This window comes from Bubalus bubalis, chromosome 8, assembly GCF_019923935.1.
Source record: "Bubalus bubalis isolate 160015118507 breed Murrah chromosome 8, NDDB_SH_1, whole genome shotgun sequence".
Lineage (NCBI taxonomy): Eukaryota > Metazoa > Chordata > Mammalia > Artiodactyla > Bovidae > Bubalus > Bubalus bubalis.
Genome location: NC_059164.1, coordinates 65,346,447 through 65,364,359, shown reverse-complemented (window position 1 = coordinate 65,364,359; position 17,913 = coordinate 65,346,447). Strand labels below are relative to the sequence as shown.

Genomic DNA, 17,913 nt, shown 5'->3' with positions numbered 1-17,913 from the left:
TGAGTTTCAGTCCGCGTGTCTCGGACAGGGCTGAGTCCTTAAATGTCCACTAACGCACTGTGCAAATCTGTTTGCCGGGGGTCTACCTGGGACCCCACAGCCCTCTTGTGCGCCCAAGGCGGCTCAAGCCCTTTCGGGGCTCTGAATGATTCCGGGTCCTTCCGGGGTTTTGTGTCGAATCGGCCGGTGGCGACCCGGCGCCGCGTCGCGGGGTGGGGAGTGTGCGGCTGCGCGCGCCGCGGCGTTTACGCTGCGATTTCATCATGCTCCCGGCCCGGCCGCGCGCGCCGCTTCCGCCGCCGCCCCCTCCAGACCTCCCAGCGCCGCCGGCTCATGCCCTCTCTGCGTCCGGCGCTGCTTAGAGCTGCCCGCGCCGCTCTGCTGCCGTCGCCGCCGCCCGGTCTCCCGGCCCGGCCTCCGCTCCTGCCCTGCCGGCCCATCAGCAAGCCCGCCCGCGTCCCGACCTGGTTCCCCGCCGCCGCCTCCCGGAGCAGCATGGACGGCGCCGGGGCTGAGGAGGTGCTGGCACCTCTCAGACTAGCCGTGCGCCAGCAGGTACCGGCATTCTGCGCTTTGCACTCAGCCCCGGCTCTCCTCCCTCCTGGTCCCCTCCTTCTCATCTTCTCTCTCTTTCCCGGGCACCGGTCCACCTCATCGATTACCCGTCTCTTTCATTCTCTGGAAGCCCTTGGTTTCCAGGCATCTTCCTCGCCTCCTTCACTTTGGACTCAAGTCCCCGCGTGCGCCAGCCACCTTCCCTCCGGTGGATCCCTCTCCTCCCCTCTCCTTGGGTGACTCCCGCGGATCCCTCGACATCCTGCGTCTCTTCTCTCGCGATCTGTTCTCCTTTCCCAGTCCTTGTTATCGCCTTGCCTCTTCCCTCTCCGATGACGCCGGGATCTGTAACCCTTAGCTTCTCCACCCTGTTCTAGCTCAATAACCTCAATTTTAGATTTCCTGTCCCTGCTATGTTCTTTGTGTTTCCTGGGTGGCGAGATTCCTAATTCCTCCCTGGTCAGTTACGAGCCGAAGAAGCTGCGGGTTCTCTCTTCTTACCGCCTCTCTTTTTTTAATCTTCGAGATGCTTTAAATAGTGTTTCTTCCTTGACATCATTCGGTGCTTAGTTAGCCGAATGGTCCGCTGAGAAAGTAAAATAGTTGAAACCTGGATAAGGGGAGGTTTTGAACTTTCTGTCTCTCCTCTAATAATGTGAGTTCATCATCCTTCGCTCCTGTCATTTTCTGGGTTCCGAAAACACCACTTGAAACGAGTGAGCTTTCAGATCGTAAACGTGAGAAGCTTAAATGTTCCTGAGTTACTCGGTGAAGGCAGCCATCCTTCATATGGAACATTTTGAAATTTGATTTTGCGGAAGGGAGGGAGGTTTCATGGGCTGGAGAGCTTGGTGGTTTAATCCAGGCCTCCTTTTCCTAGGGCACTGCATAGACATCAGAATTTAGAGAGGACAGGGTATTCTCACATCCAGTCAGGTAGAACCAGAAGCTCGGAATAGAACCCCAAGAGTAGATGACCTAGTAGGAAGCACCGAACGAGTTTCTCCAGCACCGGCGCCTGATGCAATAACTTGCCTTGGCTACGGAGGGTGGATCCCTCTCTCGGAAATAATTCATTGGGGCAGTGCTGCAGAAAATTCGGCAAATTCTGCCACTTTATCTACTTCTCTCTAGTTTGAGCCTGATTGATTCTATCCTATTTAATTTTACTGTGGGCTTAATTTATTCTTTTTTCTTGGTATCAGAGCTTTATGAATGCATATTCTCCATCTTCCTCCACACACCCTCCTTAAATACAATTAAGTGTGATTCCTTTGTCTTTTCTCTCTCAACTTTTTTCTCCCCCCTCTTTCTTCATATCCTTCACTTTAGAAGGGAGAATACATCTAATTTGGAAAAACGCACACCCAAGCCCCTCCCTCTGCCACGTTACGCTGGAACTGCAGTGCACATTATCCATCTGTAGCAAGACTCTGGAACTAGTTAACTGAAGTATACTTCGATGGGGGATAGCCTTCCGCTATTATTACTGTCTTGTGTATTGTTTGTGTTGGCTTGATTGCTAGATATTTGGCGCTTCAAGCTATTTTCCGAATGTGTAAGTTAGTCTATGTCAGTTTGTGTCTTCTTTTCCTAATTTTTCAGGACCACACATAAATCAGTTAACTACCAGGGACTTCGAATTGCACTGCTTTCAGGGTCAACTGGAAGGGAATTTAAAGATTATCTGGTTAACCTTTTTTTTTTGCTTTCGAAGAAGTGAGATACAATTTCCACTGTTAAGTTTGTGCAATTGAAGGCATCCTTGGAGTGGGATTTGTAAGGTGCTTAATAACGGGTTTCGTTAGTGGCATGTGTTTTGGATAAATAGCTAGTTCGTATAAATTTGCCAATCTGCTATGCCATGTGAATGCTGCTGTTTTTTTACAGAATTGGTTTGTTGATTGGCTGAAATGTGTTTCACCATGGCATATTCTTAGTTATTTCCTGAAGAATTTAGTTTTGGAGCTTGTAAAAGGGCCTCAGAGCATCTAGAAAACTGTTAATTGTTTGATGAAGGACACCCTAGGGCATTGAGCTAAAAACAAATTGGAAATTAGCATACAGTGGCCAGACTTTATTTTGCCAGATTTGTTGTTGTTTAGTTGTCAAGTCGTGTCATACTCTTTTGTGACCCCATGAACTGTAGCCCACCACCAGGTTCCTCTGTCCATAGGATTTCCCAGGCCAGAATACTGGAGTGGGTTGCCATTTCCTTCTCTAGGAGATCTTCCTGACCCAGGGATCAAACTCGGGTCTCCTGCATTGCAGGCGGATTCTTTACCACTGAGCTACCAGGGAAGCCCCATTTTGCCAAATAAGGGCATTTAAAAAAAACAAAGCAGTGCAATCAAGAAACTACCATCTGGTTTCTCTTTTTATTTCATAAAAGAAAATATATTTTAATACCTAAGAAAGGACAGGCCATAACTCGGAATAAAGAACAGTCTTTTATATTTGAAAAACGTTTTGATACGTTGGCACCACAACCATCACCATGCTGATAAACATATCCTGGAGTGTCCTGTTTGGAAAGTGGCTCTAGGGCAGGGGTTCTCAGAGTATGGTCTGCAAACCCTTGGAGGTCTCCAGGGTCAGAACCATTTTCATGATAAAACTAAGATGTTATTGACATCGTTCACTCTGTGGACTTGTGCACCGATGGTGCAAAGCATGGTGAGTAAAACTGCTGGCCTGTAGCACTTACCAAGTAAGGGACACTGAGCCTTTATATTCTCACTTTGAAAACAAACAAACAAATCCTGTCTCAGTTTTGCTTTAGAGTGTCCTTGAAAAAGCAGTAAAAATTACTAATTTTGTTAAATTCAGACCTTTGTGTATACATCTTTTTAATATTCTGTGTGACAAAATAGGAAGTATGCATAAGGCATACTCATGTATGTTGATTGAGGAAAAGCACTTAGGATTGAGCTGCAAGAATGAAACATGCTAAACTGCCTGACAAACAGTGTTATTCAGTCTTGGGTTTTGGCATTCATTGATTTTCTGTAAAATGAGTGAAGTAAGACTGTCACTTCAGAAAAGCAACTGATAGTATTTGTGGCCAATAAAGTCAGTCTTGGGAAATGTTAGAGCCCTGGATTTTTCTCTGCTTTGATTTTCTGAACTAAGAGTGCCCATTAAAGCTCTTGCTTAATCCATAAAGGACAAATGATACATTTATGAAGTTTTTGTCAATAGTTGTAAAACACTTGGGAATCTGAAATTAGTTTATTAATCTTAACAAGAACCCTCTAGGTCCATAGGTAGAAAGTTAAAACATCATTAAAAGATAATGTTTTCTTGTTTTTCTTGGCCTACTGAATATGCACCATGATATGTATGAAGGATGAATGAAAAAGGTCTGTTGGAATGATTTCTCACCTATAATTATTTCATTTTATAAACACAGACTTTTAGTTCTAATCTATGTCTTTATGGTAAGAATTTATGCAGAAATTAAGTTTCTAGCTGATATATCTTAAAGGTAACTTAGAAATATTGATATTTCACATTGATTTCATTCAGCACACACACACACACACACACACACACACACAATAGTCTGGTGAAGAAAGAGGAGAGAAAATAATTAGAAATTAGGAATCTGTAAATACTTTCTTTCCATGTTTAGATCAACTGCAACTTTTGTTTTCAGAATTAGATCATTATAAATCATGGTTTTAATTATTCCATTATTCAGAGTAAACGATTATTTTCTTTTTTAAAAAAAGTTTGTTTATTTTTTAATTGAAGGATAATTGCTTTACAGAATTTTGTGGTTTTCTGTCAAACCTCAACATGAACCAGCCATAAGTATACATATATCCCCTCCCTTTTGAATCTCCCTCCCATCTCCCTCCTCAGCCCACCCCATAGGTCAAATATTTTCTTAATTGACTGAGATTTTTAGAGATGATTAACTCAGCGTAGGATTCCTGACTCTTCTACTGCTTCTGTTGATAGTGAGCCTCTCCTGGAATGTATGTGTGCCTCATTCTATGCCTGAACTTTAAAAAACAGAAAAAAATGGTTCAGGAAAATTAATTTTAAGTTCTTCTTACCTTTACCAAGCACTTGCTTGCCCAGTGCTTTGAAAAGCTCCAAAAGAAAACATGGGAGTGCCAGCACTTGACGCACAAAGGTAGGTATTCAGAAGAACTGTTTACTTCTTTTAGACGTTCAAAAGAACTGCTTGCCACCCTCTTTTCAGAACACAGACTCTCATAGGTTCTTATACCCATCAAAAAGCACTGTTAGTGAACCTTTACGAGATAAGTGTTCTGACAGGTAGAGTAGGGGAAAAGAACCACTGAATGTGTAAAGACCAAGCCAGTAGATATTTACCAAGTGTTAAGTGCTTGGGATGGTGCTAGGTTTAGGTTGTGATAGCAGGCAAGAAATATTTGAGTGCCAGAACTGACATTCTAGGGTTCCTGTCTTAAAAGAGCCTGCTGTATAATGGCAGGGACAAATAAAATGCATGTAAATAAATAAGCCAATCCATTGATGGGGTGATTTCAGGTATTGTGTGTGTTAATAAAGAAGTTAAAATTAGAAGGTGACTGAGGATATTGCTTTAGCTAGAGAGGTCAAGATAATAAAAACAGTTAGTATAATAACAGACCAGACCTATTTGTATGTAATAAGAGAATGAAAAGAAGAACCAACTCAGTGACTCTCAACAATATCAGACTCAGTGTCCCTTTTTATACCACATATTTTGAAATTCATTACTACCCTGTAATGAAATTCATGCCTCAGAAATATAATATTTCATAGGAAAACTATATGTACACTGCTACTACTACTAAGTCACTTCAGTCGTGTCTGACTCTGTGCGACCCCGTAGATGGCAGCCCACCAGGCTCCCCTGTCCCTGGGATTCTCCAGGCAAGAACACTGGAGTGGGTTGCCATTTCCTTCTCCATATGTACACATAGTGCTCTAAATGTAATACAAATAAAAAGTAATTTATAATAATATGTATTTCAGTACGTAAGTTTGGGGGTATGACTCCACTGGAAGTTGTACTGAAGTAAGCAGATGCTGCTGCTGCTGCTGCTAAGTCGCTTCAGTTGTGTCCAACTCTGTGCAGCCCACAGCCCACGGCAGCCCACCAGGCTCCCCCATCCCTGGGATTCTCCAGGCAAGAACACTGGAGTGGGTTGCCATTTCCTTCTCCAATGCATGAAAGTGAAGAGTGAAAGTGAAGTCACTCAGTCGTGTCCGACTCTTAGCGACCCCATGGACTGCAGCCCACCAGGCTCCTCTGTCCATGGGATTTTCCAGACAAGAGTACTGGAGTGGGGTGCCATTGCCTTCTCTGTTGTTTAGCATTAACCAACCTTATAGAAAGGCAATGATAAACAACAAATATAATTATCAAGATAGTAACCAAAGTTACAGTTCCAGACCCGATGCTGTGGGTAATACTTTGAAGCCATCTTCGTGGGTCTAGCCCAGATAATTGATTGGCTAGTTGTTCAGCTAAAGTTTCCAAATTAGTGGAGGAGGGGAGATGTTTAGAAAAAGTTTCAAAGATTTCCTTTTGCAGTAATTGTACATTCAGAGAGGCATTATCATGTATATTTTGTAAATGAAATTTGATTTGTTTCCAGTTATAGGCACTGTGATTAAAATGAACAGGAGTGACACAAAATTGAAGTAATCTGGAAGCAAGTCCAGCCATGGGACCTTCTTCCCAAGGTCGTTGGAGATTTACTGGTAACCACAAATTACCTCAAGATCGAAGAATCAAAAGGGAACCATTTCTTAAAGAGATAGAGGAGTTAAGACAAGTATATAGTTTGCAATTAATACAAGTTACAGAATGTAAAGTCTTATTGTGAATTTCCTATGGCTATAACAAAAGGAAGTGGGACACAGGCCTGTATGATCGATTATAGCGAAAGAAATAGTTACTAAGACCACGACTGGTCCCTGTGAAATGTCCAGTCCAAGTTCCTAGTTCTTCGGTGCTCGCAGCAAGTTTCCAAGTGTCCCATTGTTCAGGCCCGCTCTGTTTATCGAGGACCATCCTAGGACGAGGTGGGGCTGATCCACTGTCAAGCCACCCAAGAAGTCCTTTGTCGTGGTAATGCTCCATTGTAGTGTCGGTGACCTTCCATGTCACTTGCCTAACATAGTCACACACCGTGCTGTTAACCTCTTCTGAGCATTTAGAAAACCACATACCATGGGGTCCCCAATCAACAATTGTATAATTAGCCACAAACATTAATTTTCCTGATTTGGCTTGACATTTGTCTCAACGAACAGGAGTATATGTAAAGTTCTTATAAGTAAACCCTTTGCATAATGTTCTTTGTTCTTTCCCTAACTCTTTCCCTAAAGTCTCAGTAGTATAAACGTGGTTCACAAAGAAAGAGCAGTAAATAATCCAAGCAATGTCCAAAAGTTTTCTTTTGGAGGCAGGACGAAAGCCCAAGTTTGTTGGCTGACGTTTATGCATAATTTTCCTGGCCCCAGGTCACAAGGGAAGGACTTCATAGCCTAAAGAAATGTTAATTAGTTTTCCCTCCTCCCCAGGGAGGGGGCATATGGGTGGAGTCATTGACAGGATCCCTCTTTTCTCCGTCCATTTTATGACATGCAATAAAGGGGGGTTGAGTAAGTAAGCCCAGTTAAGTCTGATTAGTTAATCCAGTTCGCGCAGGGGAGGCACAGGTCAGGAGACTGAGCATTCTCAGGAGAACGTATTCAGGACTCTGAAGCATTCTCTGTTGAGAAACTAGATTTTTAGCTTGATTAATAAGGGTTTTATTTGTCCCCAAGTGGGGAGATCATAAGGGTGATGCCACCGAGGGTGGTGTTTCCAGGGTATCTTTAGAGCCGCCATGGCCCATATTGGAATTTCTTCCTCCTGGGGTTTTTGTTGTTCCCTCTCCATTTTGAAGGCCGGGGGCCCCCTTGAGTCGAATCTTCTGAAGAGGAAGCCATGTGAGTTTGTTGGACCCATCTGGGGAAATACAAGCATACCCCTTTCCCTGTAAGATTAGTTTCCCTGATTTCCATTGTTTCATTAACCCGTCTTGGTACCAGATGGGCAGAGGAAGAGAAGCGTCCTTCAATTCCTTGAAATGCTTTTCTGCCCTCGTTAAAATATCTCCCTGTGGTAAGTTAAAAAATTTAAAACAAATAAAGCTGTATTAACAATAGTTATAGGTTTAGAAAATATCTTATGTTGGAATCTAGTAAAGTCTGCTTTAGATAAGGAAGACTTTATTTTTTTTATTTTTTATTTATTTACTTTAGATAAGTAGTGTTCCTGTGTATTCCCCCTTTTTAAATTTTTTTATTTGTAACTTTACTGTGTGATGTGCTCGTTCGACTATGCCTTGTGCCTGTGGATTATAAGGAATACCTGTAATATGTTTAATAGAAAAAGATTGTAAAACTTGTTTAAAGTGTTTAGAAATATAGGCAGGGCCATTGTGTTTTTATAGAACTAGGAGTTCCCATTACAGCAAAACAAGTTAATAAGTGAGTTATAACGTGTTTTGTAGCCTCACCGCGACGAGGCGTGGCCCAAATAAAAGGAAAATTAGTGTCGATACAGACATGCAAGAAAGAAGATGGAGAAAGTTCAGGGCAATGAGTTATATCCATTTGCCATAGTTCGTTAGGTTGCAAACTGCAAGGATTAATACCTTGTGTGATGGGTCCAAGAGGTAGGGGTCTACAAGTAGAGCAATTACTAATAATTTCTTTGGCCTGGCAGTATGGGATATTCCATAGGTGGTGTAGGGAGCCAGCATTGTTATGCAACAGAGCATGCTGTTCTTCTGGAGTAGCAAGTTCAGTTCAGTCGCTCAGTCGTGTCTGACTCTTTGTGACCCCATGTATCGCAGCACGCCAGGCCTCCTGTCCATCACCAACTCCCGGAGTTCACTCAGACTCACATCCATCGAGTCAGTGATGCCATCCAGCCATCTCATCCTCTGTCGTCCCCTTCTCCTCCTGCCCGTAATCCCTCTCAGCATCAGAGTCTTTTCCAGCGAGTCAACTCTTCGCATGAGGTGGCCAAAGTACTGGAGTTTCAGCTTTAGCATCATTCCTTCCAAAGAACACCCAGGGCTGATCTCCTTCAGAATGGACTGGTTGGATCTCCTTGCAGTCCAAGGGACTCTCAAGAGCCTTCTCCAATACCACAGTTCAAAAGCATCAATTCTTCGGCGCTCAGCCGTCTTCACAGTCCAACTCTCACATCCATACATGACCGCAGGAAAAACCATAGCCTTGACTAGACGGACCTTTGTTGGCAAAGTAATGTCTCTGCTTTTGAATATGCTATCTAGGTTGGTCCTAACTTTCCTTCCAAGGTGTAAGCGTCTTTTAATTTCATGGCTGCAGTCACCATCTGCAGTGATTTTGGAGCCCCCCAAAATAAAGTCTGACACTGTTTCCTCTGTTTCCCCATCTATTTCCCATGAAGTGATGGGACCGGATGCCATGATCTTTGTTTTCTGAATGTTGAGCTTTAAGCCAACTTTTTCACTCTCCTCTTTCACTTTCATCAAAAGGCTCTTTAGTTCCTCTTCACTTTCTGCCATAAGGGTGGTGTCATCTGCATATCTGAGGTTATTGATATTTCTCCCGGCAATCTTGATTCCAGCTTGTGTTTCTTCCAGTCCAGCGTTTCTCATGATGTACTCTGCATATAAATTAAATAAGCAGGATGACAATATACAGCCTTTTCCTATTTGGAACCAGTCTGTTGTTCCATGTCCAGTTCTGACTTGCTTCCTGACCTGCATACAGATTTCTCAAGAGGCAAGTCAGGAGGTCTGGTATTCCCATCTCTTTCAGAATTTTCCACAGTTTATTGTGATCCACACAGTCAAAGGCTTTGGCATAGTCAATAAAGCAGAAATAGATGTTTTTCTGGAACTCTTTTGCTTTTTCCATGATCCAGCGGATGTTGGCAATTTGATCTCTGGTTCCTCTGCCTTTTCTAAAACCAGCTTGAACATCAGGAAGTTCACAGTTCACATATTGCTGAAGCCTGGCTTGGAGAATTTTGAGCATTTACTAGCATGTGAGATGAGTGCAATTGTGCAGTAGTTTGAGCATTCTTTGGCATTGCCTTTCTTTGGGATTGGAATGAAAACTGACCTTTTCCAGTCCTGTGGCCACTGCTAAGTTTTCCAAAGCAAAAACAATACCCAGCTGTGGATGTGACCAGTGATAGAAGCAAGGTCCGATGCTATAAAGAGCAATATTGCATAGGAACCTGGAATGTCAGGTCCATGAATCAAGGCAAGTTTGAAGTGGTCAAACAAGAGATGGCAAGAGTGAATGTTGACATTTTAGGAATCAGTGAACTAAAATGGACTGGAATGGGTGAATTTAACTCAGATGACCATTATATCTACTACTGCGGGCAGGAATCCCTCAGAAGAAATGGAGTAGCCATCAAGGTCAACAAAAGAATCCGAAATGCAGTACTTGGATGCAATCTCAAAAACGACAGAATGATCACTGTTCATTTCCAAGGCAAACCATTCAGTATCACACAGTAATCCAAGTCTATTCCCCAACCAGTAACGCTGAAGAAGCTGAACGGTTCTATGAAGACCTACAAGACCTTTTAGAACTAACACTCAAAAAAGATGTCCTTTTCATTATAGAGGACTGGAATGCAAAAGTAGGAAGTCAAGAAACATCTGGAGTAGCAAAGGAAACCAGTTTATCAGCTTGCTCATTACCATAAGTCTTGGGTCCGGGAAGTAAAGAATGTGCTCGAATGTGTGTAATATAAATGGGAGAATTGCGGTTTCTAAAAACAGATTGTAGTTCGAAAAAGAGTTGTTAAATAATAGGTAGATTGGAGTTTATCATGGAGGTTTCTATGTTTTTCAATACAAAAACTGAATATATAGAGTCAGACTATATTAATGGGGAAAGGATGTAGGCAAATAACTTGAATAAGAGCATATAATTTATTTTGTTGAGCAGAATGAAATTTAGTATAAAAGACTTTATATTCCTTAAGAGACCAGACTGAAGCTTTGGCATTTTTAGTCCCATCTATATAAAAAAAACCTCAGCCTATGGTATAGGCTGTGAGCTGGTAATGTGAGAAATAATAAATTCAGTATTTTTGAAGAAATTCCACAGCTTACCACAAGGATAATGAAATGTAATTTCTCCAAAATATTCCAGAAAAGCTATTTGGAAATTGGTAGACGTTTGTAATGTGTTCTCAAATTGAGATTTATTGATAGATATTACAATTTTATGAGGATCAGAGCCAATTAGAGTTTTAGTCCTATTTCTTCCATTGATAATGATTAGAGCAATTAAATTAAGGTAGGGTGTAAGTGACTTTATTCCCCTAAAACGGGTGTAGATCCATTCTACTGGGTGTTCTTGTTGGGCAAGAAGTCCTGTGGGAGAAAGAAGAGAGAGGAGTACAAATAATTCTAGAGGTAAATTTAGTTTGATATGAGTAGGAAATTGTTCTTGTAATTTATTTTGCACCAAATAGAGTTCCTCTCGTGCCTCTTGAGAAAGTGAACGAGGGCTATTTAAAAAAGGATCTCCTTTTAAAGTATTAAATAGGTTATTCAGTTGATAATTAGCAATGTCTAAAGAATGTCTAATCCAATTTATATCACCTAAGAGCTTTTGAAAATCATTTAAGGTTGATCATTTATCAGTACAGATCTGAGTTAGTTGGGGAGTAATACGTTGTCTATTAACAACAAACCCCAAGTAATGGTAAGGTGTAGAGGTTTGAATTTTTTGAGGGACAATGATTAATCCAGAGTTTTTTAAGCATAGTTGAGCTATATCAAACATGTGTTGAGTTTCTAAGATAGATGGAGCCAAAAACAATATATCATCCATATAGTGAATAACAAGAAAGTTAGGAAATTGCTTTCTCACAGGCTCAAGGGCTTTGGCTACGTAGTACTGACACATGGTGGGAGAATTCATCATCCCTTGTGGCAGTACAGTCCATTGGTACTGTTTATGGGGTCCAGTATGATTAGGATAAGGGAGAGAGAAAGCAAATCTCTCTCGGTCTAAAGGGTGTAAAGGTATATTAAAAAAGCAATCTTGTAAATCAGTAATAATAATATGCCAATTTTAAGGAATAGTGGTAGGTGATGGGATTCCTGGTTGTAATGCACCCATAGGTTTCATAGATGCATTAACTTTTTTAAGGTCTGTTAGGAGATGCTGAAGAATTGATGCTTTTGAACTGTGGTGTTGGAAAAGACTCCTGAGAGTCCCTTGGACTGCAAGGAGATCCAACCAGTCCATTCTGAAGGAGATCAGCCCTAGGTGTTCTTTGGAGGGAATGATGCTAAAGCTGAAGCTCCAGTACTTTGGCCACCTCATGCGAAGAGTTGACTCATTGGAAAAGACTCTGATGCTGCGAGGTATTGGGGGCAGGAGGAAAAGGGGACGACAGAGGATGAGATGGCTGGATGGCATCACTGACTCAATGGACGTGAGTTTGAGTGAACTCTGGGAGTTGGTGATGGACAGGGAGGCCTGGCGTGCTGCGATTCATTGGGTCACAAAGAGTCGGACACGACTGAGCGACTGAACTAAACTGAACTGAGGAGATGCCATTTGTTAGATTTTTTTTTTTTTAATAATGAGAATAGGAGAGTTCCAAGGAGAACAAGATTCCTCAATATGCTTTAATTCTAGTTGTGTATCTGAAAGTTCCTTAGCTGCCTGTAATTTCTCTTTTGTGAGGGCCACTGTTCTGTCCAAATGGGCTCATCATTCTTCCAAGTTATTTTAATAATTGTATTGTTTGTTAAATGAGCAGTGGCCTCTAGGAAAAATGTGGAATGTATATCTGAGTTTGCCATCGCATAAGTAAGTCCCTTCCTATTAGGTTAAGGGGTGCATCTATCACATAAGGTCCTAGTGTTGCAGATTGGCCTTCTGGTCTCTCACATGGATAAATTTGAGTACTCTGATAAACCTCTTGTACTTTGGTTTGAGAAATCTCTGCAATTTGACAAGAAATTTTTTGTACAGGCCAGGATTTGGGCCATAAATGTTTGGAAATAATAGTAATATCAGACCCAGTGTCGAGGAGACCAGAAAATCTTTTACCATTAATTTTGATATTTATAGTTGGTCAGGCAAATTCAGATACTAATGATGTCCAAAAAGACTGTTTTTGATCTGTACTGCCGAATCCGCCTGTCTGTATATTATTAGAGGACTTAATAGAAATGTAAGGTAAAAGAAGTAATTGAGCAATTTTATCCCCCTTTTTAAATTGTCATAAAATCTGAGATGACATCATAATTTGAATTTCTCCTGGTTTAAGGAAAGCTGTTATTAAAGTTTACCAATCATGGGGAATAAAATCTCCAATAGAGGACGTTATAGAATTTAGAAGTGGTTTAGTAAAAGGTGAATGTGAGCTGTACATAGTTATAGCTTTTTTTAATTTATTGCATGTGAAAAAGGTTAATACCCTCATAATGAGGTATTATTTGCCCTTGAGCGTGAGGATTTCTAAAAACTGGAAAGGCGGAGAAACCATCGGCTTCAGAAACCTGTGATTGTAAAGCCAGCAATTCAGAGAGCCTCTGATGTGAAGGAGAGTGAGTAGGTAGGTTATTGTTATTCAGAAAGGTGTTGTTGGTTTTAATGTCAAAAGGTGTCTTAGGGGAGTCGTTGCCAGAATCATTAGGTTCTAGCAAGGGAGAGACTTCAGGATTTGTACCCGCTGGCAGGGGAGGAGCACTTGGAGCAACCGGGGCAGGGCTTGTAGGAAAATTCTGAAATATTTTATGTTGTTCTAATTCAAAACTACCTTCATCAGGGAACTAAGTGTTACATTCAACCACTGTCTGAAGGCAAGCCTCTATTCACTGACGCGAAACTGAAAGTCCCTGAACTTGAAATAAGTGCTGAAGTAAAGTAGAGAAGTGATGGAGCTTTCCAGCCATATTACCCATTTCTTAGTATTTACTGGCCTCAATGGGCCCTTGGGGTCACTCCATCCGAAGCTACCAAGTGTACCAGGCTCCTGTTCGGGCACCACTTGTTGAGGTTCTTTAATGGACCGGAACCTGGTGGTCTGGAGTTGACGATAAGAAAGTAAAAGAGAATAAGAGGCTGATATTCCTTGGTTTATGCAGAAAACCAATAAAGTCCTTGATACAGGGCTTGTGTCGCTCACTAAGGCACCTATCAGGAAGCATTTAACAGGAGCTTCCTAAGTGCTGTTTTGGATCTGTCAGGAGTCCTGAATATTCAGGAATTAAGAGGAGAGGCAAGCCTCTCCCGGGGCTGAGGAATCCAACATTTCCTTGTTAGTTTTTCAATAAAGTGATAAGTACCCTCTTCCTTCTTATGAACCATACGGTAAAAGTGATTGTTTACAACTCTCTCTCTGTCTTTAATATGAATCACCTATGTTTTTTGTAAGTCTGGAATTTTAATCTTTATCTTTGCTGAGAATAACTACCTTGTAAGACAGTAGATATGCCCACACCATATTGGTTAAAACACCTTTGCTCCATCAGAGCTTTGGTCCCTGTGTCTTCTCTCTCTCTCTCTCTCTCTCTCTCTATCTCTTTCAGGCTAATTCTCTGGAGCGCAGAGGCCCTCTGGGTTCACTTTCCTGCCTGGGCTTCTAAGACCCTCTTGAAAAGGCGCTCTACGCCTTCACCCCATCAAGAGGGCGCCTGAGGCCTTCATGAACAGAGCAAGCCCTGTGTCAGGGACTTTATTGGTTTTCTGCGTAAACCAAGGAATATCAGCCTCTTTTTCTCTCCTTTACTTGCTTATCATCGACTCCGGACCACCAGGTTCCAGTCCATTAAAGGAGTTCAACAGGCACCTGGCGCCCTCTCGAGAGGGTGAATGCACAGTGCGCCTTCTCAAGAGGGTCTTAGAAGCCTGGGCAGGAGAATGAGCATGACGGGTTTCTGAGCTCCAGAGAATTAGCCTGAGAGAGAGAGAGAAGGAAAAAAAGAAAGACACGGGGCCTCAAGCTCTGATGGAGCAAAGGTGTTTTATTCAACATTGTGTGGGTATTTATACTGTCTTACAAGGTAGCTATTTTCAGCAGAGATAAATCAAAACTTACAAGTTGTCAAGGAAACATGAGGTCATTGATATGAAAGAGAGAGGGTTGTAAATAATCACTTTTACCATATGGTTCATAAAAAGGAAGAGGGTCGTAAATAGTTACTTATCACCGTATGGAAAACTAAGGAAGGCAATGCATGCATTCCTCAGCCCCCGGGAGTAGTTTCCTACTCCACTTAATTCCTGCATATTCAGGAATTAATAAGGCACAGAGGATTCATGACAGATGCAGAACAGCACACAGGAAGCCTCCTGTTAAATGCTTCCTGACAAGAGGGGAATAAGGAGAACATGTATCCCATTTCCATTCCCTTCTCTGAGTATGATTATCGTATTTTCAACTTCGTCTTTCTGTTCCATTCCATGGAATGAAAATTATCCAGGGATAATTTCTTTTCTAAGTCACTAATTCTCTCTTCAGCTGTCTGATCTGCTGTTTAAACTGTCCAGTGGGTTTTTAATTTCAGTGATTTATTTCCCAATGTTCTATGTGGTTCTTTTTCAAGTCCCCTGATTGTTTTTGATAGTCTCTTATTCTTTACTCATGTTTTTGATTCCTCTTTTTATTTTACTTTAAACATCTTGAGCATTTAAAAAGTATGTTTGGTCATTCGAATACTTTTAAAGGATCTAATTTTGTTATTTGTTGTTTCTGCCGAGTCTCACTCATGGTGGCTCTCTTCCTCATGGATTTTAAAATTTTGAGCTGAGTGCTTATTATTTTCATAACCTTAAACTGAAAATCCTGAAAGGCCTATGGAAGGTCTACTTTAGACAGCAATTGCTTCTGATGGGCCCCCCAGGGCTCTATTAATTTGATACCTGTTAATTTCTCATCTTGAAATTTCCCAGACCATGTGGTAACGTTTTGTTTGTTCTCTCAGATTACTTATTCTACCACATTACTGTAAAAATCAATGTACAGGTGGTAGGTTGTTGGAAGTGAATAAAGTAGTCTAAAGAAGTTAGCAAGGAAAAAAATGCAATAGTAAAGGGCAGAGGAAGGTAAGTGACTGAGAACAAATGGGCAGAGAAGTAAGCAGAAAACTAAAACAGTCTATTCATTGGTTCTTCTGAGTTCTCAGTGCTTATCTTGCTCTTTACTTTTTTGTGTGTGTGTGTGTGGCTGTGCTGGATCTCTGTTGCAGGGAGCAGGCTTTCTCTAGTTGCAGAGTGCATGCTGCCTAATTGTAGCCTGTGGTCTTAGTTGCCCTGCGGCATATGGGATCTTAGTTCTCCTGCGGCATAGGGGATCTTAGTTCTCCGACCAGGGATCAAACCCCCATCCCCCTGAATTGCAAGGCAGATTCTTACCCAGTAGACACCACCAGGGTTTTTACTTTTTGATCAGTGCTTTTCTCCCCTCTGTGCATCTCCTTCCCACAAAGAAAACAAACCAGTAATAATCGCTCTGCAAGTGTAGTTATTTATGTACCTGTCTATATATTTAGATTATACATGCTGAGGGCAGAGACCTACAGTATTCATAATGACCTTTCACATAATAAACCTTTGAATTTCCTCATTCTCACACAGATACTGTTTAAAAGACGTGCTGAAAAGCACATTTCTAACTTTACTTCTGAAACCAATCATGACTACCGATTCTCTTTGTTGGCTAGGGAGATCTTGTACGAAAACTCAAAGAAGATAAAGCACCCCAAGTAGATGTAGATAAGGCAGTAGCTGAGCTCAAAGCCCGGAAGAGGATTCTGGAAGCAAAGGTGAGTCTTGGATCCTCGGAAAGGAACGTAAGTAGCTATAGAATTGCTCATCTTTACTTAGTCTCTGTGAGGGGGAGAGACCTAGAAAAAAATCTAAAAGTTGCTCTATCTCTGATTATCCAGAATGCCCTCTCCTCCTTCTCTACTTGGTAGACTCCTTCCTTTCAATGTGTAATTCAAAATGTCAGCTTTTCTACAACACATTCCTCCCCTAACCTACTCCTTCTCCCACCAGACAAAAACCCTAAACTGGTTGTGTTCCATTAATTTCCCTGGAAGGCAATTGTGTTCTTCTTGATGAATTCTTTTATATTTACAAATAATGGTTATGCTGTTTTAAAATCTTTTCTTTTAAGGAAAAGTTTTATTCATCTGATACCTGATCGCAAACCTTTCAAATTATCTCATATCACTAAACTGAAATCGTTTGGAGTTTTTTCTTTTTTTGGCCAAGCTGCGCAGCTTGTGACATCTTAGTTCCCCAGCCAGGGGTTGAATTCAGCCCCAGCAGTGAAAGCGTCCAGTCCTAACCACTGGGAAGCCAGAGAATTCCTCATTTGGAGTTTTAAGTCACTATTTCACTACAGTGATCCTCTAAAATTTAGATACTGCTTATCAGTATCTACATCTAAGTAAGCTTAGTTTTATAATCTTGGGAATAGGCATACATTTTCCTAAATAATTAAGTAAAGGTATTTTTTGTGTAACTCAGAGGGAAAAACCCCTAAGGTTTCTATTGTTTTAAGGGTATGAAAATCTTGTCTGATAAATTTTATATTGAATTCTGAGGAATAAAGTAAATTTAGGTGTGTAAACTGAAATTCCCACTCACTCCTTCAATCACATATTTTCTCTTTAAAAATCTCTTACAGGAGCTAGCATTACAGCCCAAAGATGATGTTGTAGACAGAGCAAAAATGGAAGATACCCTGAAGAGGAGGTTTTTCTATGATCAAGCTTTTGCTATTTATGGAGGTAGGGGATTAATGAAAGAAAAAATGTGTTGTTAGTGGCCTTAATATGATTCTTAAATGAAAAGTACAACCTGCCAACTGATATCTCGTTGTATCAGGTCATGCAAACCAGAGGATAGATATCTTGCATTTATTTATTTAGTCACTCATTTGGTATGATACCAGTTCTTATTTCCTTCTACCCTCCTTATTCTTGAAGATGGCTTTTTTTCCATTAGGACTTAGGGAATTGGAGGGGTAGGCAGATACTAAGTGTTTGATGTATCCATGTACATATCAGACTCTTCTTAAAACCCCAGTGGAGACTTGGGAATAGTAGAGGGCCATTTGCAGCACTGGCCAGCTGCACTGTGCCGTTCCCCACAGGGCAGTGATAAACCCTAGTTCCAATAGTATTCATTATGGCAACTGCCAGGTGAAAACATTCTTCTTAGCTATGCAGATAAATTTCTACATCCCTTTGAACACTACATGAATTTATATAGACAAATAGAATTCACTGATATTTTTTCATAAGTAACGGAGATTATTGCAACAGTATTAAACTTTCAATACTT

At 41.2% G+C, this 17,913-nt stretch overlaps 1 protein-coding gene across 1 annotated transcript in view; it reads left to right on the top strand.

Annotated features, from left to right (window-relative positions):
* The first annotated feature begins 271 nt into the window (after nt 1-271).
* The window catches only part of GARS1 (glycyl-tRNA synthetase 1), a 52,817-nt gene continuing 35,175 nt past the window's right edge, over nt 272-17,913 (top strand). The window contains exons 1-3 of the mRNA XM_006055653.4: nt 272-555; nt 16,281-16,382; nt 17,255-17,357. Coding sequence (XP_006055715.4) covers nt 334-555; nt 16,281-16,382; nt 17,255-17,357 — 427 coding nt within the window. The 5' untranslated portion in view covers nt 272-333. The remainder of the gene's footprint in view (nt 556-16,280; nt 16,383-17,254; nt 17,358-17,913) is intronic.